This window comes from Symphalangus syndactylus, chromosome 1, assembly GCF_028878055.3.
Source record: "Symphalangus syndactylus isolate Jambi chromosome 1, NHGRI_mSymSyn1-v2.1_pri, whole genome shotgun sequence".
In the NCBI taxonomy this organism is placed as follows: Eukaryota; Metazoa; Chordata; class Mammalia; order Primates; family Hylobatidae; genus Symphalangus; species Symphalangus syndactylus.
Genome location: NC_072423.2, coordinates 104010472 through 104032424, shown reverse-complemented (window position 1 = coordinate 104032424; position 21953 = coordinate 104010472). Strand labels below are relative to the sequence as shown.

Here is a 21953-nt window from a genome sequence, read left to right as displayed (position 1 = left end):
CAGAACCCAGGTCTGTTGAACAGCCAACACCAAAACACTTTTTAAGAGGGTGGGGAAATACTCTTTCCCTGAATCCCTGCTCTTGTTCCAATGGCTAAACAAAAAGCTTTTATCGGGATTATTTCACTGGGCGACATGGCACAAAGAAAGCAGTCCATTTGCAGTCTGAAGGTCAACAGGGCTGCTCTTGTTTCAATTTGTTGCTCCTCTATGAGGCCAAGGCTGAATCTGGCCCCCGCTCTGCCTGGGAACCCCCATGCCAATGTGCATTCCCTTAAAGTCTCACACAGGACGAGGCTGCTGCAGGCAGCTGACTGAGACTGACCAGCAAATTACACCTCTTGCCTTCCCCTTGACCCTGCCATTAGATTTTTTATTTTTTTAAGGTCAATGAAAATGCTATCAACACTCCTCCATTGGAAAATGTTTGTGGTTGCAGCTGAGCATGCCTGTTACAACTGCTGACAAAGGATTCTCAACTCATAGGACCCAAGAGTCAAATGCACCCCCTTAGCAAAACCTCCTCTAGCTTTTTCCACTTCATTTAGGCTGTGTACCCTGGGCTGATTCATTAGAATTCTTACATTCACTCCTACTCATTTGAAGAGTTTGGTTTTGTTTTTCTAGTGACTCACATCTGGTGTGCTTTAAAAAGGCAACCTAATTAAAGAATGGTCTTGTTTGCCATAAATGAAATGTAAGTGTATACAGTGGTGCCCCCTAACCATGTCTTCTAACATCCAAGGAGTTAGAGAGAAGGACTTGAAGAAAGATGGTTGTGTGAGCAAACTCAGATACTGATCTCCTAGTATTAAACCAACACATTTACCTTTTTTTTTTTTTTTTTTTTGAGACAGAGTCGCACTCTGTTGCCCAGGCTGGAGTGCAGTGGCGCAATCTTGGCTCACTATAACCTCCGCCTCCCATGTTGAAGCAGTTCTCATGCCTCAGCCTTCCAAGTAGCTGGGATTCAGGTGTGTGCCACCACACCCAGCTAATTTTTTTTTTTTTGAGACATTGTCTCACTGTGTCACCCAGGCTGGTGCAGTGGCACAATCTTGGCTCACTGCAACCTCTGCCTCCCAGGTTCAAGTGATCCTCTCACTTCAGCCTCCGGAGGAGCTGGGATTACAGGTGTGTGCCACCATGCCTGGCTAATTTTCATATTTTTACTAGAGATGGGGTTTCGCCATGTTGGCCAGGCTGGTCTTGAACTCCTGACCTCAAGCAATCCACCCGCCTTGGCCTCCCAAAGCACTGGGATTATAGGTGTGAGCCACCACACCTGGCCATTTTTGTATTTTTTAGTAGAGACAGGGTTTCACCGTGTTGGCCAGGCTGGTCTTGAACTCCTGGCCTCAAGTGTCCCACCCGCCTCAGCCTCCCAAAGTGCTGGGATTACAGGTGTGAGCCACCACACCTGGCCCACATTTACCTTTTAATCCTCTGCCTAAAAAACTGATAGTACCCAAAACATCACGCACCTAGGGAATTTGGCACTGGAAAGGACACAATTCATCTATATTATTTTATATTTGTGGAAACTGAGGCCCAGAGAGGTGAAGCAATATACACAAGGTCTGATAGCTATACAATAACAGAAGGTAAAATAAAACCCACATCTTCTAACCCATGCCAAGAAGGGAAACATTTACTAAGTGCCCACTCAAGACCAGGCAGTAAAGATACAAAGCCATATATGTCTCTCAAACTTGTCTGCCCTACAGACAGCTAAGCCAGGACACCACCATCTCTCATCAGGAAACTAAGGCAGCCTTCTACTCATCATCCACATCTACCCTTGGTTTCATAATCAACCAGAGGAATGAAAGCACAAAGGACACCCCTGCCTAACACATCCCCTCCCTAGTGACTCCATACTGTTCTTAGTATAAAGATGCAAGTCTTGAGCATAGCCTTTGAGACTCTGCATGGTCTGGTTCCTGTCAACTACTCCAGTCTCACCATCTACCACCTACCAGCTGCATTTGCCTTCAAAGCAGCATGTTCCATCCTGCCACAGGGCCCTTGCACATGCTGTTCCCAAGGTCACAGCTCTTTCACTCTCCTCTTTAACCTAGTTAACACCTTTCCTTCTTTCAGCTTTCACTTCCCCAGAAAAGGCTTCCTTGGCCTTTCATGACTAGGTCAAGGTCCCTGGTTAAATGCCCTAACAGCAACATGTCTCTCTTGCCTTCAAAGCTTTTGTTTTCATTTGTTATTATATTCTTGTTACTGTGATTATTAACATCTGCCTCCATAATTGGACTGTAAGTCACCAGAACCTTGCCTGGTTTGCTCACCATGTTATTCTCTTACCACCAACCAACACAGTGTGACTATAGGAGATGCTCAGTCAATGTGAATATCAATGAAAGAATGAGGAAAGAATAAAAGAATACATGTAAGGGGAACTTACAGTTTAGAAATATCTTCCAAGTCACCTGTAAATCAGGAAGCTATTCAATGATCAATGCCACTTAACATAGACCTTCCTCAGAGAGTGTCTTGATATCCCTCTCTTCAGTCATTATATTACATATAATAAAATTTCAAAGTTTACTTAGCAAAATGTCACCCTTTTGTCAAGAACATGAGACCTTCAGTCAAACATAAGCCCCCAAACTAAACAAAGCCTCCAAGGTCCCAAAGGCAATTTTGTTCTTTACTGTGGTTTCCTGGGAACCCATTAATCATTCTCTTTATTATATAAAACACAACGATAACCCTCCCTTCATACCATCCCTATTTTCAGACACATTCTTCATGAGTTGCCAGAAGCTGGTTCATTTCTCATTTCAGACACTCCTCCACTTCCCTGTGGGGACAGCGAGCACATGGCAGGCCTATTTCCACAACCTGACAATAATTTAAATGAAATCGCAGCCTCAATTTCCGGTTGTATTACAGATAGGGAACATCATCAAGGCACATAAAAAAACTTAAATAGCAACCTAGAAGAGAACACGCTACCGCAGTGCACGGATTGGTTAGAAAGGAGAATGATTCCGCTACGGCAAACAGAGCAGAGCAAAACACAGCAAGTTGTCAACAGCTATGAGAAATGCACATCAGAAACGTGCTTATAATGAAACCTTCTTTTCTTTTTTTTTTTTTTTGAGAAGGAGTCTCACTCTTTCACCCAGGCTGGAGTGCAGTGGCACCATCTCGGCTCACTGCAGGCTCCGCCCCCTGGGGTTCACGCCATTCTCCTGCCTCAGCCTCCCGCGTAGCTGGGACTACAGGCGCCCACCACCTCGCCCGGCTAATTTTTTGTATTTTTAGTAGAGATGGGGTTTCACCATGTTAGCCAGGATGGTCTCGATCTCCTGACCTCGTGATCCGCCCACCTCCGCCTCCCAAAGTGCTGGGATTACAGGCGTGAGCCACCGCGCCCAGCCGAAACCTTCTTTTCTATGTGAAGGCAAAACCACATGAAATATCAAATGTAAAGGAAGATAATTTATAATTTTTTAAAGCCAATGTTTTTCAGTTACACATAATATTCAAATTTGTGAAAACTCACTGTATCCAAACCATGTTAAAAAATATGTTTTTAAAAGGTTTTTCTCTCCTCTATGGAAGTTAGTAAATTACTGTGGCTTTAATGACATTTAGGCAGGTGGCTAGTGAGGCGTGATCTGTGAGCTTGGACATTGTTATGAACAGAATATTTGTGTCCCCCTGAAATTCATATGTTGAAATTCTACCCTTAATGTAATGATATTAGGAGGTGGGGCTCTTGGGAAGTGTGTAAGGTCATGAGAGCGGCAGACTCTACAACCCAGAAGAAGGCCCTCACCAGAGCTGGAACCCTGATCTCACACTTCCAGCCTTCAAAACCGTGAGAAATCAATTTCTATTGCTTATAAGCCACCCAGGCTATGGTATTTTGTTATAACAGCCCAAAGTAAGACAGACATCCTGTTCAAAGTGCAATCACCTCTGTTAGCCGTAGGTAAATCATCTGCCTTTTGGGTTATCTGCAAATTAAAAAAAAAAATGAAATAAATTAGCCAAGTGTGGTGGCCTGCACCTGTGGTCCCAGCTACTCAGAAGGCTGAGGCAGGAGGATTGCTTGAGCCCAGAAGATCAAGGCTGAGGTGAGCTGTGATCATGCCATTGTACTCCAGCCTGGATGGCAGAGTGAGATCCTGTCTCAAAACACAAAACAAAACAAAACAGACCCCACCTTTCTTTATTAGCATGATTAAGCTGAGTAGATCATCAAGTCCATTTTCAGGTCCATTCAGCACCTCCTGTTTAGTTTTTCCCTGTCTTGGAAGCTTATAATCAATAAAAGGTATTTTCAACCAAAACCTTATTTACCTTTTCCAAGTAAAATAAGCTAAACACACAGGGTAAAAGGGAGACTAAAGATGCTGGGTTGGTATGACCGGTGCCCTGCGTCACGTTCCTAGGGGAGGCTGCTCCACTCACCCTGGAGGGAAAGCAGGGAAGCATTCCACCTTGTCCAGCAGGGAGAACCTGGCACATTCCTACCTCCAACAGTGCTGGGTCTCCTCAAAGTGGCTCCTGTATTTTTTTCACAATATTGAGAATGCTCAGGCGGCAAGGCTTACTCATATTTCAATATAACAGCCAGAACATATTCTGGGTGAGATATAAAAGATGTACTGGTACTCTGCCATTTCTATATCATCTAGAATATATTCCTTTCCACAAGTTTGGATAAACAAGCAATGTAAGTTGATTGATAACTCCTTACAAGCATCTTTCATTCTGTAACCACATGGTGGGCACCAGGCACAGTGTTGTGCACTCAATAAACAGCCGTTAAGTGGAAAGGAATTGAGACTTCAAAAGTGGGATGGTTTTCATTTTAACAGAAAATTTCCATTCCTACCACTATCCTGAGAGATCTTTCCATACCAACTAAGTTAAATGTGAAAGCACTGGTGTTAACAATTCCACATCCATATGAGATCATGTGTACATTTCACATTCCTTCTATCCTCTTGTCTTTAGCCTGACTTATTTATTAGCTCATAAAAGCCTGGCATTATTTTTACCTATCTTGCTTTGTATATCACAACGTCTCTTCAGGCAGACCTTGATTTTGCCTTTTGTTGTACTGGTTTTCTTTAAAAATGAGGGAAGGCAAATATGTACATAGAGGAAGACATGTTCTTAAAATGTTGCCAAGGTAAATCCAGTTCATGTTTACAGTAACCTTCCAAAGACAGCATGTAACATATGAACAACCAAGTGGCCACTCAATCATTTATCCAACAAATGTTTATTGCACACACGATGCCAGACACTGTCCCAGATGTTCATAATATGGCAAAAACAACAAAATAAAAATTATATTCTACTGTGAAGAGACAAATATAATAAATTTTAAAAATACATAATGTGGCAGGTGATGATAAAGGCTATGAAGAAAAAATAAAGTCAGATAAGAAGAGAGGGGAGTGCTGAGGAATTAAAATGCTGTATATATATATATATATATATATATATATATATATATTTTTTTTTTTTTTTTTGAGACAAGTTCTTGCTCTGTCCCCCAAGCTGGACTGCAGTGGAGAAATCACGGCTCACTGCAGCCTTAACCTCCTGGGCTCAAGCGGTCCTCCTGCTTCAGCCACCCAAGTAGCTAGGACCACAGGCACATCACCATGCCTAGATAATTTTTATATTTTTCATAGAGACAGGGTTTCGTCGTGTTGCTCAGGTTGGTCTCGAGCTCCTGGGCTCAAGCAATCCTCCCGCCTCAGCCTCCCAAAGTGCTGGGATTACAAGTGTAAGCTACCGCGCTTGGCCTGGAAATGCTATTTCACGTAGCGGGACAGAGGAAGTCTAAGAACATTTGAGCAGAGAACAGAAGGAAAATGAGGAAGACCAGGTTGGAAGGCCCTAGACATCCAGCCACTGTGGAGATGAAGAGGGCATGACCATCTGGAGGAAGTGATAATGGTGTGATTCTGGCTCTATTTATCAAACCATCACCCCATTGATCACATCTGCTTGACTATGAATGAAACTTTACAGAATAAAATCAATAGCAGGGGCATTTTGTTAAATACTTCTACTAATAACAATTTACAAAACTGTCTCATTTAAAACAACCTCGTTCTCCCTAAAATGGAACAGTACCCCACAACCACTCCACATGAACAAAATGAAAGGTCCTCTCTAGATGTAAAAAATCCTAGTAATGTTTCTTTGAAACCCAATGCCTAACTGTAAGGAGAAGACAGATGCAAAGCCCACCACAAAGTATAATTGCACAAGGTTGGCTTTTACATAAAATAAAGTGAAGTACCTTCCCGACTGAACCTTTGAGTTAACCAGCTAAAAGCAAATAAGTTAATTTCAAGGATATTCTTTTTTTTTTTTTTTCCGAGACAAGAATCTCGCTTTGTCGCCCAGGCTGGAGTGCAGTGTGGTGCGATCTTGGCTCACTGCAGCCTCCACCCCCCTGGGTTCAAGCAAGTCTCCTGCCTCAGCCTCCCAAGTAACTGGGAGTACAGGCGTGTGCCACCACATCCGGCTAATTTTTATATTTTTAGTAGAGACAGGGTTTCACCATGTTGGCCAGGCTGGTCTCGAACTCCTGGCCTCAGGTGATCTGCCTGCCTCAGCCTCCAAAAGTGCTGGGATTACAGTCATGAGCCACTGCGCCTGGCCAATTTCAAGGATATTCTAAGAGAGAAAAATATTACCAGAAAAGAATCCATAGTAAAATTTCTTTCAAAACCAACCAAGAGTCAGAATTGATCCTTTGGAGAAAGGAGAAAAACAACCATGGGTACAGCTTAGATGCGCCTTCTCTGTGCTTGGTTAACTTGTTTCAGAAGCAAAGTGCAACCCCCACTTGTCTGCAGATGAATGAGTCTTAAGTTTAGCTTCTTTCAGTGGCCCGTGTATGACGTATGGCAGAGCTCAGTAAATGCCAGTTGATTGAATTAGTGGATGCACTAAGTGAATGCACTAAAGAACGAACAAATTAACTCATTAATTCTAAAATAATACACATTTTCTTCAATGAAATTTATATAGAGCTGGCCAGCAAAACCATCCCTTTCCTCTGCCAAATAAAGACAAAGAAGCTCTTTAGATTTATTGATTTTAGTGCTAAGTAGAGGATTCTAGTTTTGGAAATTGATATTTTGAGGTACGTGAGGAGTTAAAAAAAAAAGTTCCATTTACAGTATTATAAGGGGAAAAGGTCAGTCTGTTGGGAATAAACCCATTCAGGTTTCCCTGCAGGATTGCTAAGGAGTTAATCCAAACCTGGCATTGTGACCACTGAAGATAAGCCCATGATTTCATTTCAAATGTTTCACCTTCAATACCAGTCATGAACATTATGCTTATAGAGAAACCACCTGCTCGCACTGAGTCAGCTCTCTCCGTAAAATGATCAGCACGTCGCAGGGTAAGTTAAACAGCAGGGTAGAGGAAGACACACAAACTACGAGAATTCTCCTGGTCACTTCATTCTTTTAACATTTCTCTGAAGTTACCCAAGAATTTCAGTGTCCGTCAAGTAATGTAAAATTCTATGCATGGTAAGATCAAGGGCAAAAGTCAACACATCTCCTTCTCTTCACAGAGAACAGGTATCAGACACAATTGAGAAAAGAAAAACAGACAAACAGCTTCTGCAATTGAAACCAGGAATATATAACCAGATCAAAGATGAGGCTTGATATAATTACATAAGTCATTTAGGGGTAAACTCAATTAGCTGGGCATGGAAGCCCAGATGAAACTTCCTAACCAATATTATTTACATAATTTTCAGGTGGACAGACCCAGGCTACAGCCTAGAAAAAAAATCAGAAACAAAAGTATTATTTTCTAGTGACTTCTTACAGCAAAAATCTCAGTCAAAATAGTATTAATGATAAACTGAAAACACTTTAAGGCAGTCAAAAGGTAAAACTTGTCAATATAACATTCTTTAAATTCACAACTACAATTTATATATATATATTTTAAATTATGCATGACACAGAAGGAATATACTTCTGGATATATAAGTTTAAGAGTTGCAAACAGTGTTATTTAAATGAAGTGTACCTTACTACTTGCTCTGGGGTGTAGAGATAGTCATTGTTTGTTACTGGGAAGTATTGGACCCAACAAAAATGTTTCTCAGTAGAGAACCGCATTAAAAATAAACTATACCCATCTGTTTTATGCAATAATAAGCAGCATTTTAAGAGAATAAGATATAGCTTACACTAAATTAATGGATAAACAAACTGTGGGACATCTATACAATAAAATATTTTTTAGTGATAAAAAAGTAATGAATTGCCAAGTCGTGAAAAGACATGGAAAAACCATAAATGCATATTACTAAGTGAAAGAAGTCAATCTGAAAAGGCTATATACTGTATGCTTCCAACTATATGGCATTCTGAAAAAGGCAAAAGTATGGAGAGAGTAGAGATCAGTGATTGCCACAGGTTAGTGAGAAGGGGGAGATGAATAGGTGGAACAGAGGATTTTCACGGCAGTGAAAGTATTCTGTATGAAACCATAATGGTGGATATGTGTGATTACACTTTTGTACAAACCCATGGAATGTACAAAACCACAAGTGAACTCTAGTGTAAACTATAAACTTTGGTTGAAAGATGATGTGTCAGTGGAGGTTCATCAATTGTGAAAAATGTGCCACTCTGATGGAAACTGTTGATAACGGGGGAGACTATGTATACATCGACTTGGGGGCATATGGGAATGCTCTGTACTTTCTGCCTAATTTTGCTGTGAATCTAAAACTGCTCTAAAAAAAAAGTAAAGTCTACCCTATATAGAAGAAAAACTTAAAGACAAGGCATTCCTCCTTTTGCTTTCTGAGGATGCCCTATTCTGTAACTGAATAGCTTTCAATATACTATCTCTTCTCACAGCAATAAATAAGTAAATAAAATCTATTAAAAGGGAAAAAAAGCAAGTTGAAAATTAAAATAAAAACAATGACAACGTGTCCTTAAAAGCCATCACAAACTAATTTTTACATATTTATCTATCTATCTAACTCTATCTAAATATCTGGAAGGAGACAGTAAACTGATTATTACACCTAAGGAGGTAAGTGGGACTGGGGCATGGTGGAGCCACTGTTAGCTCTATCTCTGCTGTTTGATTTTTAAATGATGAGAATGTATACAGTGTTACTTGTATAATTAAAAATAAAATTGTTTTTCTCTTTAAAATATTCACTTTATATTTTACGCTAAAGAATTTGACAGTAAATGAAAGTTATCATGACATTTTAACCCTAAACACGTCCATATTCATCTCTAAAACATAAAATATTTTTCTATCCCCAAATTATTTTTTCAACAGTAGAAGAAGCAGAAAAGATTTTCTAATAAAATACTGAGGTGGCTCAAGTTATCTGTTTCAAAAAGCAATGTGTAGATGGGCAGATGAAGCATAAAAAAACTAAAAACTAAAAACAAAAACAAAAAACAAAGGTTAAAAAAAGCAATGTGAAGGACCGGTAAGCTAAGCTGTTCTCAAGGAAAAATCTAAACACCAAGTGCTGAGCACTGATTTCATGACTATTACATGGTCTTCCTAAAAACAACTTTTATATATAATGTTTTACATTCTTACCTTCACTAACACTAATAATCTCATACACCAACAGGTCAAAATCTATTATTCTTATATTTTTTGCAGTCATTTGTATTACAAATGTAATATAATAGAAAAGCTTATCATAACAGATTGAGTGTCTTAAGCAGGGATTCATAATCTAGAATTTTCAGACCCTCAAGAGTTCACTGAATAAAATTCAGGGCATCTTCAAGCTTAGATGGAAAAATGAGATACATCTTTATTTTCACCAATGATTGAAATTTAGTATTTCTTTCCAGTATGAATGGAGGCTACAAATCATAGAAGCATTCTCAGATCTGTGACTGTCAACATAGAAATCACTATACTTTCAAATGACAGTGTAGTTGGTGTAGGTATTTCAAAATATCATTTATTCTTATTCTTATCATATCACTGAAGATGTATTAGTTATTAGACTTGTTGCCAGATGTTACTTAATGCATTAAGAAGCACATGCTCTAACCACAAATTTGTTTTTAAATATTTTTATAACTATATTTCAACATAACTGGTTTGCTGTAACCTTGTGAATTTTGCTTTGGGCACATATAAACAGTCTTTGTGGGGAAAGGGGTGTTCATAGGTTTTGCAAAATACCAAAGCTCAGGAATCCTTACAACTTAATCTCCTCATCCCCACAATTCCATTCTCCCAGTCTAAGGACTATGCACAATACAGCATATGCTCTTCCATACTTCTTCCTTTATATAGATAAAAGTATATAAACATACAGGAGCATAACGTATATAGCATGTGTTCTGTAACTGCATTTTACACTTATATTCTGAAGGCATTTACAAGTCTATATAATTTGGATATTCATGCTGTTTCCAGTTTTGGCTATCATAAACAATGCTGTAATAAAAATCCTTATATACCTCTTTTCATATACCTTTCTTTTTTTTGAGATGGAGTCTTGCTGTGTTGCCGGGCTGGAGTGCAGTGACACGATCTTGGCTCACTGCGACCTCCCACTCCCTGGTTCAAGCGATTCTCCTGCCTCAGCCTCCCGAGTATCTGGGATTGCAGGCATGCACCCCCACGCGCAGCTAATTTTTGTATTTTTAGTAGAGACAGAGTTTCACCATGTTGGCCAGGCTGGTCTCGAACTCCTGACCTTGTAGTCCACCCGCCTCAGCCTCCTAACGTGTTGGGATTATAGGTGTAAGCCACTGTGCCTGGCCTCATATACTGCTTTTTAAAATTACATGATCAATTCTATTTAAGGAATATTTGTATTAATAACAAAGACCCTCGAACTTAACAATAAAGTTGATTTTGTATAATAAAATCAATAGCAACAATAGTTATTTTTTTGTGCTCACGATAGGCCAGGTACTAAATACTTTACATAAATTAACTTTTTATTTTATTATTTGTTTGTTTTTAAATAAAGACAGGATCTTGCTCTAACACCTAGGCTGGAGTGCAGTGGTATGATCTTAGCTCACTGCAATCTCTGCCTCCTGGGCTCAGGCGATCCTCCCACCTCAGCCTCCCAAGTAGCTAGGACTACAGGTGCATGCCACCACACTCAGCTAAGTTTTAAATTTATTATTTTTTTAAAACCTCAAACAAGTTTTACTTTTGTGCTATGTGTTCATTTTTTTTTAACTTTTAAGTTCAGGCTTATATGTCAGGTTTGTTGCATAGGTAAACATGTGTCATGGGGGTTTGTTGTAGAGATTATTTCATCACCCAGATATTAAGCCTAGTACCCCATTAGTTGTTTTTCCTGATCCTCTCCCTCCTCCCTTCTCCCACCCTCCGCTCTCTGATAGCCCAAGTTTGTGTTGTTCCCCTCTATGTGTCCATGTGTTCTCATCTTTTAGCTCCCACTTATAAGTGAGAACATATGGTATTTGGTTTTCTGTTCGTGCGTTAGTTTGCTAAAGATAATGGCTCCATCCATGTCCCTGCAAAGGACATGGTCTCATTCTTTTTTAATGGCTACAGAAATTATTTTGTAGAGATGAGGTCTCACTATATTGCCCAGGCTGTTCTCGAACTCCTGGGCTCAAGCAATCCTCCAGCCTGAGCCTCCCAAAGTGTTGGGATTATAGGTGTGAGCCATCTCACCTGGCATGAATTAACTCATTTTTATCCTTACAACTTTAAGGCAGGGCATTGTTACGATTTCTGTTTTACAGGTGAGGAAACAGGTACAGAATGATGTTCACTCTCTAACCTCCTGAAGTTTGTAATTCTGGTGATAAATCCCAACAAACAGGTGTTCTGGGGCACAAACATCTTCATTTAACAAGGGCCGCATCAAGGTCACTTTGAGGGGGAATGGGAAAAGGTGAATATGCTGACTTACACTTTATTGTATCATTCACATCCGAGAGTGTGTCCTGAAGCTCCTTGGAATTTCTTTGTCACTGTGCTTTTCAAGAAGTGAGTCAAAGATAAAAGATCACAGCAACTATCATCTACCACCTAATCTATTAGGCCAAAAGCAAGATGCAATGTGTCTATGTGAACGCTCAAAGCACAAGTAAATTTGCCATCAGAGGTGGCAGCGTCAGAACAACCATTGGACCAAACATAGCATATCTGCTACCTTAGGCCCAAACAATTTCACAGACAGCAAAAATAGACCATAAATCCAAAACAAACAAAAAAAATGCCAACAGGTTAAATATAAGCATGTGCTAATGAAGACCCAATCTCAGCTAGAGGCCTGGTCTCCTCGGTGATAAGAGCATTATTAACCTCTCCCACATAATTCATCAAGGCCCCATGCTGGCCAGGGCGAGGCTAATCTCCCCAGTTAGCAAGTTCCAGAACAGACCAAGAGAAACAAAACCACAGAAATGGTATCTTTTTTAATTATCTGGACTCTGCTGAGCAGAGATAAAATAAATCTCGCTGCTATTCCGTGCCTGGTTTAACATATCCTGGCAATGAAACACCATTTAGCTTAACTGAGACAGGAAAGCTTTTTTCCCCCTCTTCTATATCAATGCTTGTGCTTTGGGCATGCACATGACAGGATAAATGACTGGAGTGCACAGTTAATGGAAATTTGGGGATGCCTGTCATAAACCTCAAAGCAACTTTGCCAATAAGACCAGCTAAAAGCACTAAACATCATCCAGCACTGAAAGCCAGGGAGCCAAAAGCTTTCTTCTCCTCTCCTGTCCTGGAGGTGGTGTGGGGAGGCTGTGGAATCGAACCATCCTGGGCTTAAATTTACATACTGTGACTTTGAACTAATTGTTTATCTCTCTGACTCTCAGTTGTCTCATCTGCAGAAAGGGTATAATACATTCCATTGTCACAGGACCATACCACTGTGAGAATTTAATGAGGTATTTGGAAAGCACAGAGCATATGAATGCTTAATTCATATTAGCATGCTATTTAGTACGCTATTTACTAATATAATAACTATAATTAGCACTGTGATTGGGAGGACAGGCCTGGGACTCAGATCCAAAAGCTATGGTATTTGCTAGCTGTAAGGCCTCAGGCAAGTTTATAACTTCTATCCACTCCGTTGGCCTCATCTCTAAAGGGGTAATACGAGGATTAAATAATAAAATGTATAATGGCACAGTGCCCATCACACAGTAAGCACTAAATCAACAGTAGCTGCTCTTGTCACTACGTATCTAATGAGTCTCTCACAGCCATGCTACATAAGTTAGGACTCTAGCAACTTGGTCCCTTCCTCCCTGAAATTCTGATTAGTATTAATCCAAGGAAAACCATGCTGGTAAGAATAATACTGAGCATCTCAGAAACACCCATATAAGTAACTCAATCTGAGACTCATTCATTCATTCATTCACCCATCCTAGACATATTTATGGAGCATCTATGATGGACACTATGTATTTGCTTTGAGGGAATTCACAGGCTATTGGTGAACTTACAAACAGATCACATCTATACCATATACTATAACAAAAATCAGAAACAGCCTTCTGTACCCCGAGTGATTGAAGTCCAAAAGACTTCCTGGCATCACACATCTGAGATAAATATGTTCATCTCATCTTCTGCCTTAAATTTTAAAAATTCTATCCCAACCCCCCTTTTTTTTGAAATGCTACTGACTTTTCTAACATTTATCTGTCCCTTTCTTTCAATTATTCATACAACAGAAGAAACTTCAAGCATACCTTCATTTAATGTTTATTCAGCACCTGCTATGGGCAAGGCCCTGTGCCAGGTGCTGGAGATGTAACAAGAGTGGAACACAGCCCTCCCTGTGAAGGGCTCACAGCCTGCCTCTGAAGGTGAAATGGAAGCAGGCATCACAATGCTGGGTGATAAAGGCTAGGACGGGGACACAAGCTTGTGAGAGTGGGGTGGTGGTGGTGGTAGGGAATGGCTGGAGGGAGAGGTATAAAGGAGTCCTGGGAAGTCTGGGAGCTTCTTAGAGGAGAGCAAGATATGAAGGGTAAGGGGGCATGAGCCAGGTGAAATGTGGGGAGAAGAAGAAACAGCATGCATTCCACACACAGGAGAATAGCACGTGCAGAGGTCCAGGGACAAGATGGAGCATGACGAGTTTGAGAAATTGGAAGAAAACCAGCATGGTTGGCCTGCATGTGTAAAAGGTGGAAGGGAGTGGTTCAGGAGGTGGGTAGGGGCCAGACGGTGCAAGACTTTGGAAGCACAGTCTGGGAACCTGGAGGCAGGCATGACAAGATAAAATTTACACTTGGAAAGATGCCCCTGGCTGATGCGTGGAGGGCAGACTACAAAGAGGTAGGGAGGCCAGTGAGGAGGCCACAGAGCTGCTGAATACTACTCGGCCTCAATGAGGGTCTTGCAGTCATGTTAGTGAGCTCCAGAAGAACCTCCTCCAGTGTTGGCAGACCATAGCTCAGCTCTTCCTCAACTACTCCCCTTAGGAAGAGAGGGAAGGGGTGAGATTCAAACATTTGCCACGTGGATTTCTGTGTAGATTTCTCAAAGGGGACAGAAGAATGGTTGTAACATCAACAATACATGGATCTCAAAAGCACTGAGAGCTGTGAGCACATTCTTCCCAAGTATTCCTTGCCAGGAGATTAAACAGGGCTCATCTTGATGGTTGCACATCAGCAAAACAAAAAAAATGCAGGAAGAATGTGAACCCCAATCCTATCCCACCCCAAGTGATGGTCCAGCCATGTGCTCCCATGGGAAAGCCCCACCAACATAGAAAAGATGCCCCACCACCAGCTCCATTGCCACCAGCTCCATCCCCACCAGTCAAGAGAGGAGTGTGGGCCCTGTCAGGGGCTCTCCTAAAGTGTGGCAGGATGGGTGGAGGGGGGGAAGTAAATGTCCCATCTCAAGTCATAGTCTTAGCAGGGGACTGGCCATGCAGTGGGAAGAGAGAAGGGCCAGGGAAAGCTGAAAACAATCTCCCATGCCTGTGAGATTCCACACAAGATACTCAACAGCTCTAAACTTCATTTCCACTTCACTGCCAGAAGCAGAGGATAAACCTGTTCACAGATTGTAAAAATATTCATACTCTTTTAGCCAGGAATTTCATATCTCAAACTTTATCCTACTGATAAAAGAGATTACACAAACATGTTCCTGGATGCCCATCGGCATTACTTATAATAGTGAAAAGTTGGAACTTACCTAAATACCCAGTAAAGGGTCGGTGGAATAGATTTAAATGAACACATTTGATAAAGTACTCTATCGTTATTAAAAATAATATTCTTACAGAATATTTCATAATATGATGACATGTTCATGATATAGTAAGTGAAAAATTCATGAATAAATTAACTTGTACTATAATCCTTTTTTTTTTTTTTTTTTTTTTTGAGATAGGGTCTTTCTCTGTCACCCAGCCTTGAGTGCAGCAGCACAATCACAGCTCACTGCAGCAACCTCCCAGGCTCAATCGATCCTCCCACTTCGGCTTCCCAAGTAGCAGCCACTACAGCCATGCATCACCATACCTGGCTAATTTTTTATTTTTTTTGTAGAAACAGGGTCTGCCTGTGTTGCCCAGACTGGTCTCAAACTTCTGGGCTCAAGTGATCCTCTCACCTCAGCCTCCCAAAGTGCTGGGATTATAGGCCCACTGTGCCCGCCCGATCTCAATTTTTAAAAACTGTGTATGCTTATATAAATTTTAAAACCTGGTTAAAAACATACATGCTATTTAGAGATACATGTCCATAGCAAGTTTATGGGCATGCAAAGCAGAAATAAATATCAAACTCCACAAAGCAAAGGTTTTGCAAGGGTCTTTGGCATCACCGTTAAAGGCGTATTTCTTCAGTTGCACTGGTAGCTACATGGGGTTTTCTATTATCTTTATACCATTTGTATGTCTGAAATATTTCACAATGAAAAAAATTTAAAGGTTTGTATATAATGACAGGAAGGAAATACATCAAAATGTAGCTATGGCTCTGAGGTGGGATTGTCAAACTATTGTTCACATTTTCCAATTTTTCTAGAGAACATATATTCCTTTTTATTTTTACATTACTTTATCATTGGAGGCTATTTTTATTTCCACCCAGAGCTCATTTGTTTTATGAGAAAGAATGTCTGGTGCTGAGCTGTGCTCTGCAGCAGGAGCTCTGGCACCAGGGGCCTTTCCTGTGGTGACATGAGCTACAGTGTCTCTCGCCCATTAGAATTTAAACTAGAAAAGTGCTGTGCGGGAGGCAAGCTCCCTGAAACCATCCTACTCATATCCTCTGACGTGAGAGGAGATTTGTAGGTGGCTGCTGGGAGCCTTCTCCACTCGGCAGATTGCTCTCAAAAGTGTACGTTGCTTTTTATTTTCCCTGAGAAATAGTTTGTGTTCTAACCCACCAGGAAGCTGGGGGCCCAGTCAGGGGATTGGGTGAGGCGGTGGGAAAAAATAGTGACCGATTATATCATCAACTAGCATGAACTCTCCAGTCAGAATTCATTTTCCACCAAGTGCTGGGAGTGGAGGGTCAGAAAAAAATTATTTGGAGATACGTCACCCATCACCGAGCTTTAAGACCCTTCCAGTTTCCTCTGTAAGAGAAACTCTTAATATGGGGTCTTGGCTGGGATCCATGAATCCCCTGAAATCACACATCAGTCTTGTAAAATTTCCTGTGCTATCACCAGATTCCCGAAAGAGTAAGTGATGCATCCCCCCAAACAATCGAGGATCCCTGTTCTGTAAGAATAACGTCAGTCATCCTGAAGGGTGTCTGAGTTATGATAACAACAAACATTCTACAGGGCCATAGAATCAGGCTGCACAGTAAGAGGTGAGAGGACGGCAGGCAAGCAAGCAAGCAAAGTTTCATCTGTATTTATAGCCACTCTCCATCTTTCTCATTACCACCTGAGTTCCGCCTCCTGTCAGATCAGCCGTGGAGACTTTAGATTCTCATAGAAGCACACACCCTATTGTGAACTGCGCATCCAAGGGATCTAGGTTTTGGCTCCTTATGAGATTCTAATGCCTGATGATCTGTCACTATCTCTCGTTACCCCCAGATGGGACTTGCAGGAAAGCAAGCTCAGGACTCCCACTGATTCTACATTATGATTAGTTGTGTGATTATTTCATTATGTATTACAATGTAATAAGAATAGAAATACAGTACGCAATAAATGTAAAGTGCTTGAATCATCCTGAAACCATCCCCTACCCAACTGGTCAGGGGAAAACTGTCTTCCACGAAACAAGCCCCTGGTGTCAAAAAGGTTGGGGACCGCTGCTATTGGGCATTTACTTTTTAATCAAAGGGGGATATAGTCTGTGTTAATATTTCTCAACTTTAAGTCCCAGATATATTTCTTTAAAAGACGTATACATTAGGCGAGTTCACTGTTTTGTTTTTTAACCCATCAACAGTATTTATCAAGAATTTACTGTGTATCTAGCATTGGGCTGGGACTCAATGAAAACTTGACTATGATCCCCAAAGACCTGTCCCCTCATCTCGCAATTTCTTGTTCAAAGCACACATCTGACGAAATGTCTTACAACTTATTAAATGGAATAAAAATTGAGAGTTACTCATATTACTTTCCCAAACCCTCACATCCTCTAGTATGAGTCATCCATTGGGACCCACCTTTTTTTTCTTTTTTTAAAGATACTTTCCACTACACATAGAAACAGTCCAAAGACAATTCTTCAGTAATACTGCCAGTTAGTTCAGGGACAGTGACTCTATTAGATATCATCATTTAAATGCACAAAGATAAAGTTCCTTTGAGTAGCCCACAGAGGCCATTTACTTATTAGAGCAATTAATTTATTGGGTTCAGATATTCATTTCACCATTGTTGCCTTTATGGCAAAACATCTTCTCCTGTGTGGCTCTATCTACCATTTAATTCCATTCAACTCATCTCTCCTGAGTGCCTACTGGGAGAAAGTTACTGAAATTTAGTCACACTCCCTCCATGGCCACATCTGGATCTGTCACACCCTCTGTCATCTCCATATGACTCTAATGGTCAGTGGCATCTGCAAAACAGCAGTTTTCATGTTCCTCCAACAGCTTCTAGAATTCTTCCAATTTCTGCAATTATTATAATACTATGTGGCAATAAATGGAGGAAACTCAGCCCTGTTTGCCAAGATTCAGGAAAAATGCCAGGTAAATCAGAAATGAGTCTGTCTAGAGCTGAGTCCCTAAGCATAGGGATCAGCCACATTGGTGGTAATGGGGTAGATTTATCTTCTATACAAGTCTCTTTACTGTGACAAAACATAATATATGAGATGGTTAAGAAAAAAGGAAATATCCATAGCTGCACAAGGAGAAAAGAAGCCAAATTATCCACAGTCTTGTGACCTTGTTGGGAAGTCAAGGCCATTGATGACAATCAAGACAAAAATCAAATCACAATTCATAATTGTAAATAGTCCTTTAATACAATGTTAGTGGTTCTTCAATAGAAAGCATCTAGAGACATGCTTTCCTGAAAAATGGATATCAATATATACTTGGGGAAAAATGTAAGACAAGGCATAATCTTAGAAGTGATCTGGATTGAAGTCTTGCCTGAGTCATTACACCTCCAGGGCTTCCACTTCTTTATTTGCAAAGTGAGGGGATTGGAATACATACATGGTGGCTAAGGGCTCTGTAAATTCTGACAGTCTTTAAATTCTGAAAATCTTTAAATTCTAAAAGTAAACTTCCACAAAATTAAAAAGATTCAAACACACAAAAAAATCTTGCTGCTGATAAGAGAAATTCCATAGACTTCACTTGTCAATAACAAAATATTCAATGAGTAAAGTAAAACCCAGAGGAACATCATCTTTTTGTCCTGTTCACCATGGCAACCTAGTAAACTGGCCCAACTCCATCAATCTGAGGGTCTAAAGACTGGAACAAACAAACACCACATGGTAAAATAGACGCTCAAGTACATTAATTAGTGCCAGTTCAAGCTCGCTCCATCATGGCTGTTTGCATCACAGAAAACTCTGCAGTAATCAAAAATAGCTAAAAAAAACATTGTTCACACTGGTAAATAAGGTTATCAGTTGAGTACCTAACAATCCATATTTAATGAGTTTCCTTTTCACAATGGTTTTAGAAGGCCTGATCCCAAACCTTTTTTCTTTTTCTTTTTTAACAAATGAAGAAACAGAGGTTCAGAGAAAGGAAGTGACTCGTTCAAGGTACACTGTTAATTATAGGTAGAGCCAGAACCATGACTCAGTTCTTTATTCCTAGCATGGAAGGCTTCTCATCTCATAAGAGTAGCTTTCATGGTCTCCATGGAGGAGAGCGAGCACGGCCTAATGTTAGATGGATCCACAGAGCACAGTGGTTAAACCCCAGGGATGTGCAGATGATGAATTGACAAGGGGAGCCCAGTGAGGGCCTGAATTCCTACTCCACCTCCCAGCCCCTGGATAATGAGGGCATCAGAGGCCAAGGTAGGCTTCCCAATTGCATCAGTAGGGAGACACGGTGGCCACACAAAGAAAGCTATGAAATTAAGTATCCAAGGACATCTTCTGAAACAAAGCCAAGGAAGCTTTTCCACCTTGATCATCACCAATAGTTAACTACCAAGACACTTGAGCATCTTCTATAAACTTCTGATTTAAAAAGAAAAAAAAACACAATGAGGCAAATATTTGGTGGGTGCCCAGTATGTACAGGCAATGTGCTTAATAGTCTCACTTTTATTGTTTTATTTGACCCCCTCCCAAATTTTGTCAGGTTAAGTCTTTTCATTCCTATTTTCCAGATGAGGAAACAGGCAAGGAAAGGTGTCACACAGATGGTAAGTACAGAATCTTGATTCAAACTAAGATCTGCTGATCCAAAGCCACTCACTCCACTATGCTGCTGGAGTCTTCTTCTGGCCTTTGGGCCATCCGGCTGCCTGAGCTGGGCCAAGCCACTAACTTTCCCCCAAAGGGGGACAAACATCTGTTCCATCTTCTAGAACCAGCCTCTAAAAGAGCACATTGGTATTTATCTAGATTCTACCCAGATGCACTGAGTTCGCAATTCATTTTATGAGAGAAAAGACACAGGCAATAAACAACTTAGCTTGGAAGTTTAAGTTGGCCACACAGTTTTCTCCAGTGAAATAAAATGTTTTTCAGTTAAAAAAATTTCCCCCAGGTCACAACTTCCATAGTCAGATCCTGGAAGCCCACTTCAAGCACACAGCATATTATTAACAAATAACCTTCGGAGAAGAGAGATGCTCTCGGCGCCAGTGGGGGAAGAAAGGACTATACTTACACTTATGTCGAGACTGCAAAGGCTAACAGCATCTTCATCTTGGGTGCTCTGTTTCCGTTTTCGCTGCAGAACAAATGAAGAAACAAAGTTCAAAGGTAAGTAGGGGTTATGGCTTTGATTAAGGCAAGAAAAAAGCAATCAAATAGCACATGCAATCCTTATCATTTCTACCATGTTACCCAAAACCTTTAACCAAGCTATGTAAATGAACACTTCTTTTTTTTTGAGACAGAGTCTCACTCTGTCGCCCAGGCTGGGGTGCGGTGGTGTGATCTTGGCTCACTGCAACCTCTGCCTCCTGGGTTCAAGCGATTCTCCTGCCTCAGCCTCCTGAGTAGCTGAGATTATAGGCACATGCCACCACGCCTGGCTAATTTTTGTATTTTTAATAGAGACAGGGTTTCACCATGTTGGTCAGGCTGGTCTCGAACTCCTGACATCATGATCCACCCTCCTCAGCTTCCCAAAGTGCTGGGATTACAGGCATGAGCCACCGCGCCCAGCCTATAAATGAACACTTCTAAGAAAGCCTAAGAAGTTACGAGAAACTATTAAGCTCTAGGATAATTGGTTTGTGTTACTATTCTTATGCTTGCTGTTATAGTTTGTTTCTCTTTGAGTTTCATTTTTTTCTAAATGTCTCCATATATCAAGGCTTAGAAATTTAGATACAAAGTTCAGATTCTGACTAACTTGCAAGAGGAGATTAGATTGGAAAGAAAGTCTAATTCACTTGAAGATATTCCATTTTTAGAGCTGCTTTGTACTTAAGTAATTTAAACTTGTTCTAAACCTTATCCAGGGTCCTAATGTAATCACAGAACCCTAATGTTGGAAAGAAACTTCGACATCTTCTCCGACTTTCCTGCTAAAGCCATATGATTTTTAAAAAGTTATTACTTGGACTGAAGATAACTGTATTTGAAATAAATTTATAAATTTATGACCAGGGCAGTCTGCCAAGTTAGATGTGAAAAAGTATGTTTTTCGTTTTTTCTTTCTTTTTTTTTTTTTTTTTGAGACAGGGTCTCCCTCTGTTGCCTAGGCTGGAGTGCAGTGGTGTGAACACAGCTCACTGCAGCCTTGACCTCTTAGGCTCAAGCAATTCTCTTGCCTCAGTCTCCCAAGTATCTGGGACCACAGGAGCACACCACCACACTGGGCTACTGGGCTAATTTTAGTTTTTGTAGAGAGGGGGTCTTGCCATGTTGCCCAGGCTGGTCTCAAACTTCTGGGCTCAAGTGATCCTCCTGCCTTGGCCTCCCAAAATTCTGGGATTACAGGAGTGAACCATTGAGCCTGGCCTTTTTCTTTTCATAAGAAGAAAATAAATGTAATCTATAAGCCACAATAAAGCTCATCAAAGATACATTCACCTCTCTTCTGCATCCCCAGCTCAACCAATCAGTCAAGTGTTTCTTCAGTCCCTAACCTGTGACTTGCTAGGTCTTCTGATATTACTTGGAAGAAAGCTACCAGAAGACCAGAATCACCAGCATGGGGTTACACGAGAGTCTGAAGACATTTGTAGTCTTCAGTCCCAAAAGAAGTCAGCCTCCTCCTCTAGTGGAACTCTGAGCTTGAACAAAGGCAGAGACTGGAAAGCAAACAGAACTACTCTTTTTTATATTACTATAA

At 40.7% G+C, this 21953-nt stretch overlaps 1 protein-coding gene across 6 annotated transcripts in view; it reads right to left on the bottom strand.

Moving 5' to 3' along the window:
• Positions 1 to 21953, bottom strand: part of ARHGEF3 (Rho guanine nucleotide exchange factor 3) — a 361980-nt gene that overhangs the window by 138646 nt on the left and 201381 nt on the right. For all 6 annotated transcript variants that reach the window (XM_063645526.1, XM_055273347.2, XM_055273309.2 and 3 more), the window contains one exon: positions 20316 to 20378. In XM_063645526.1, coding sequence (XP_063501596.1) covers positions 20316 to 20378 — 63 coding nt within the window. The remainder of the gene's footprint in view (positions 1 to 20315; positions 20379 to 21953) is intronic.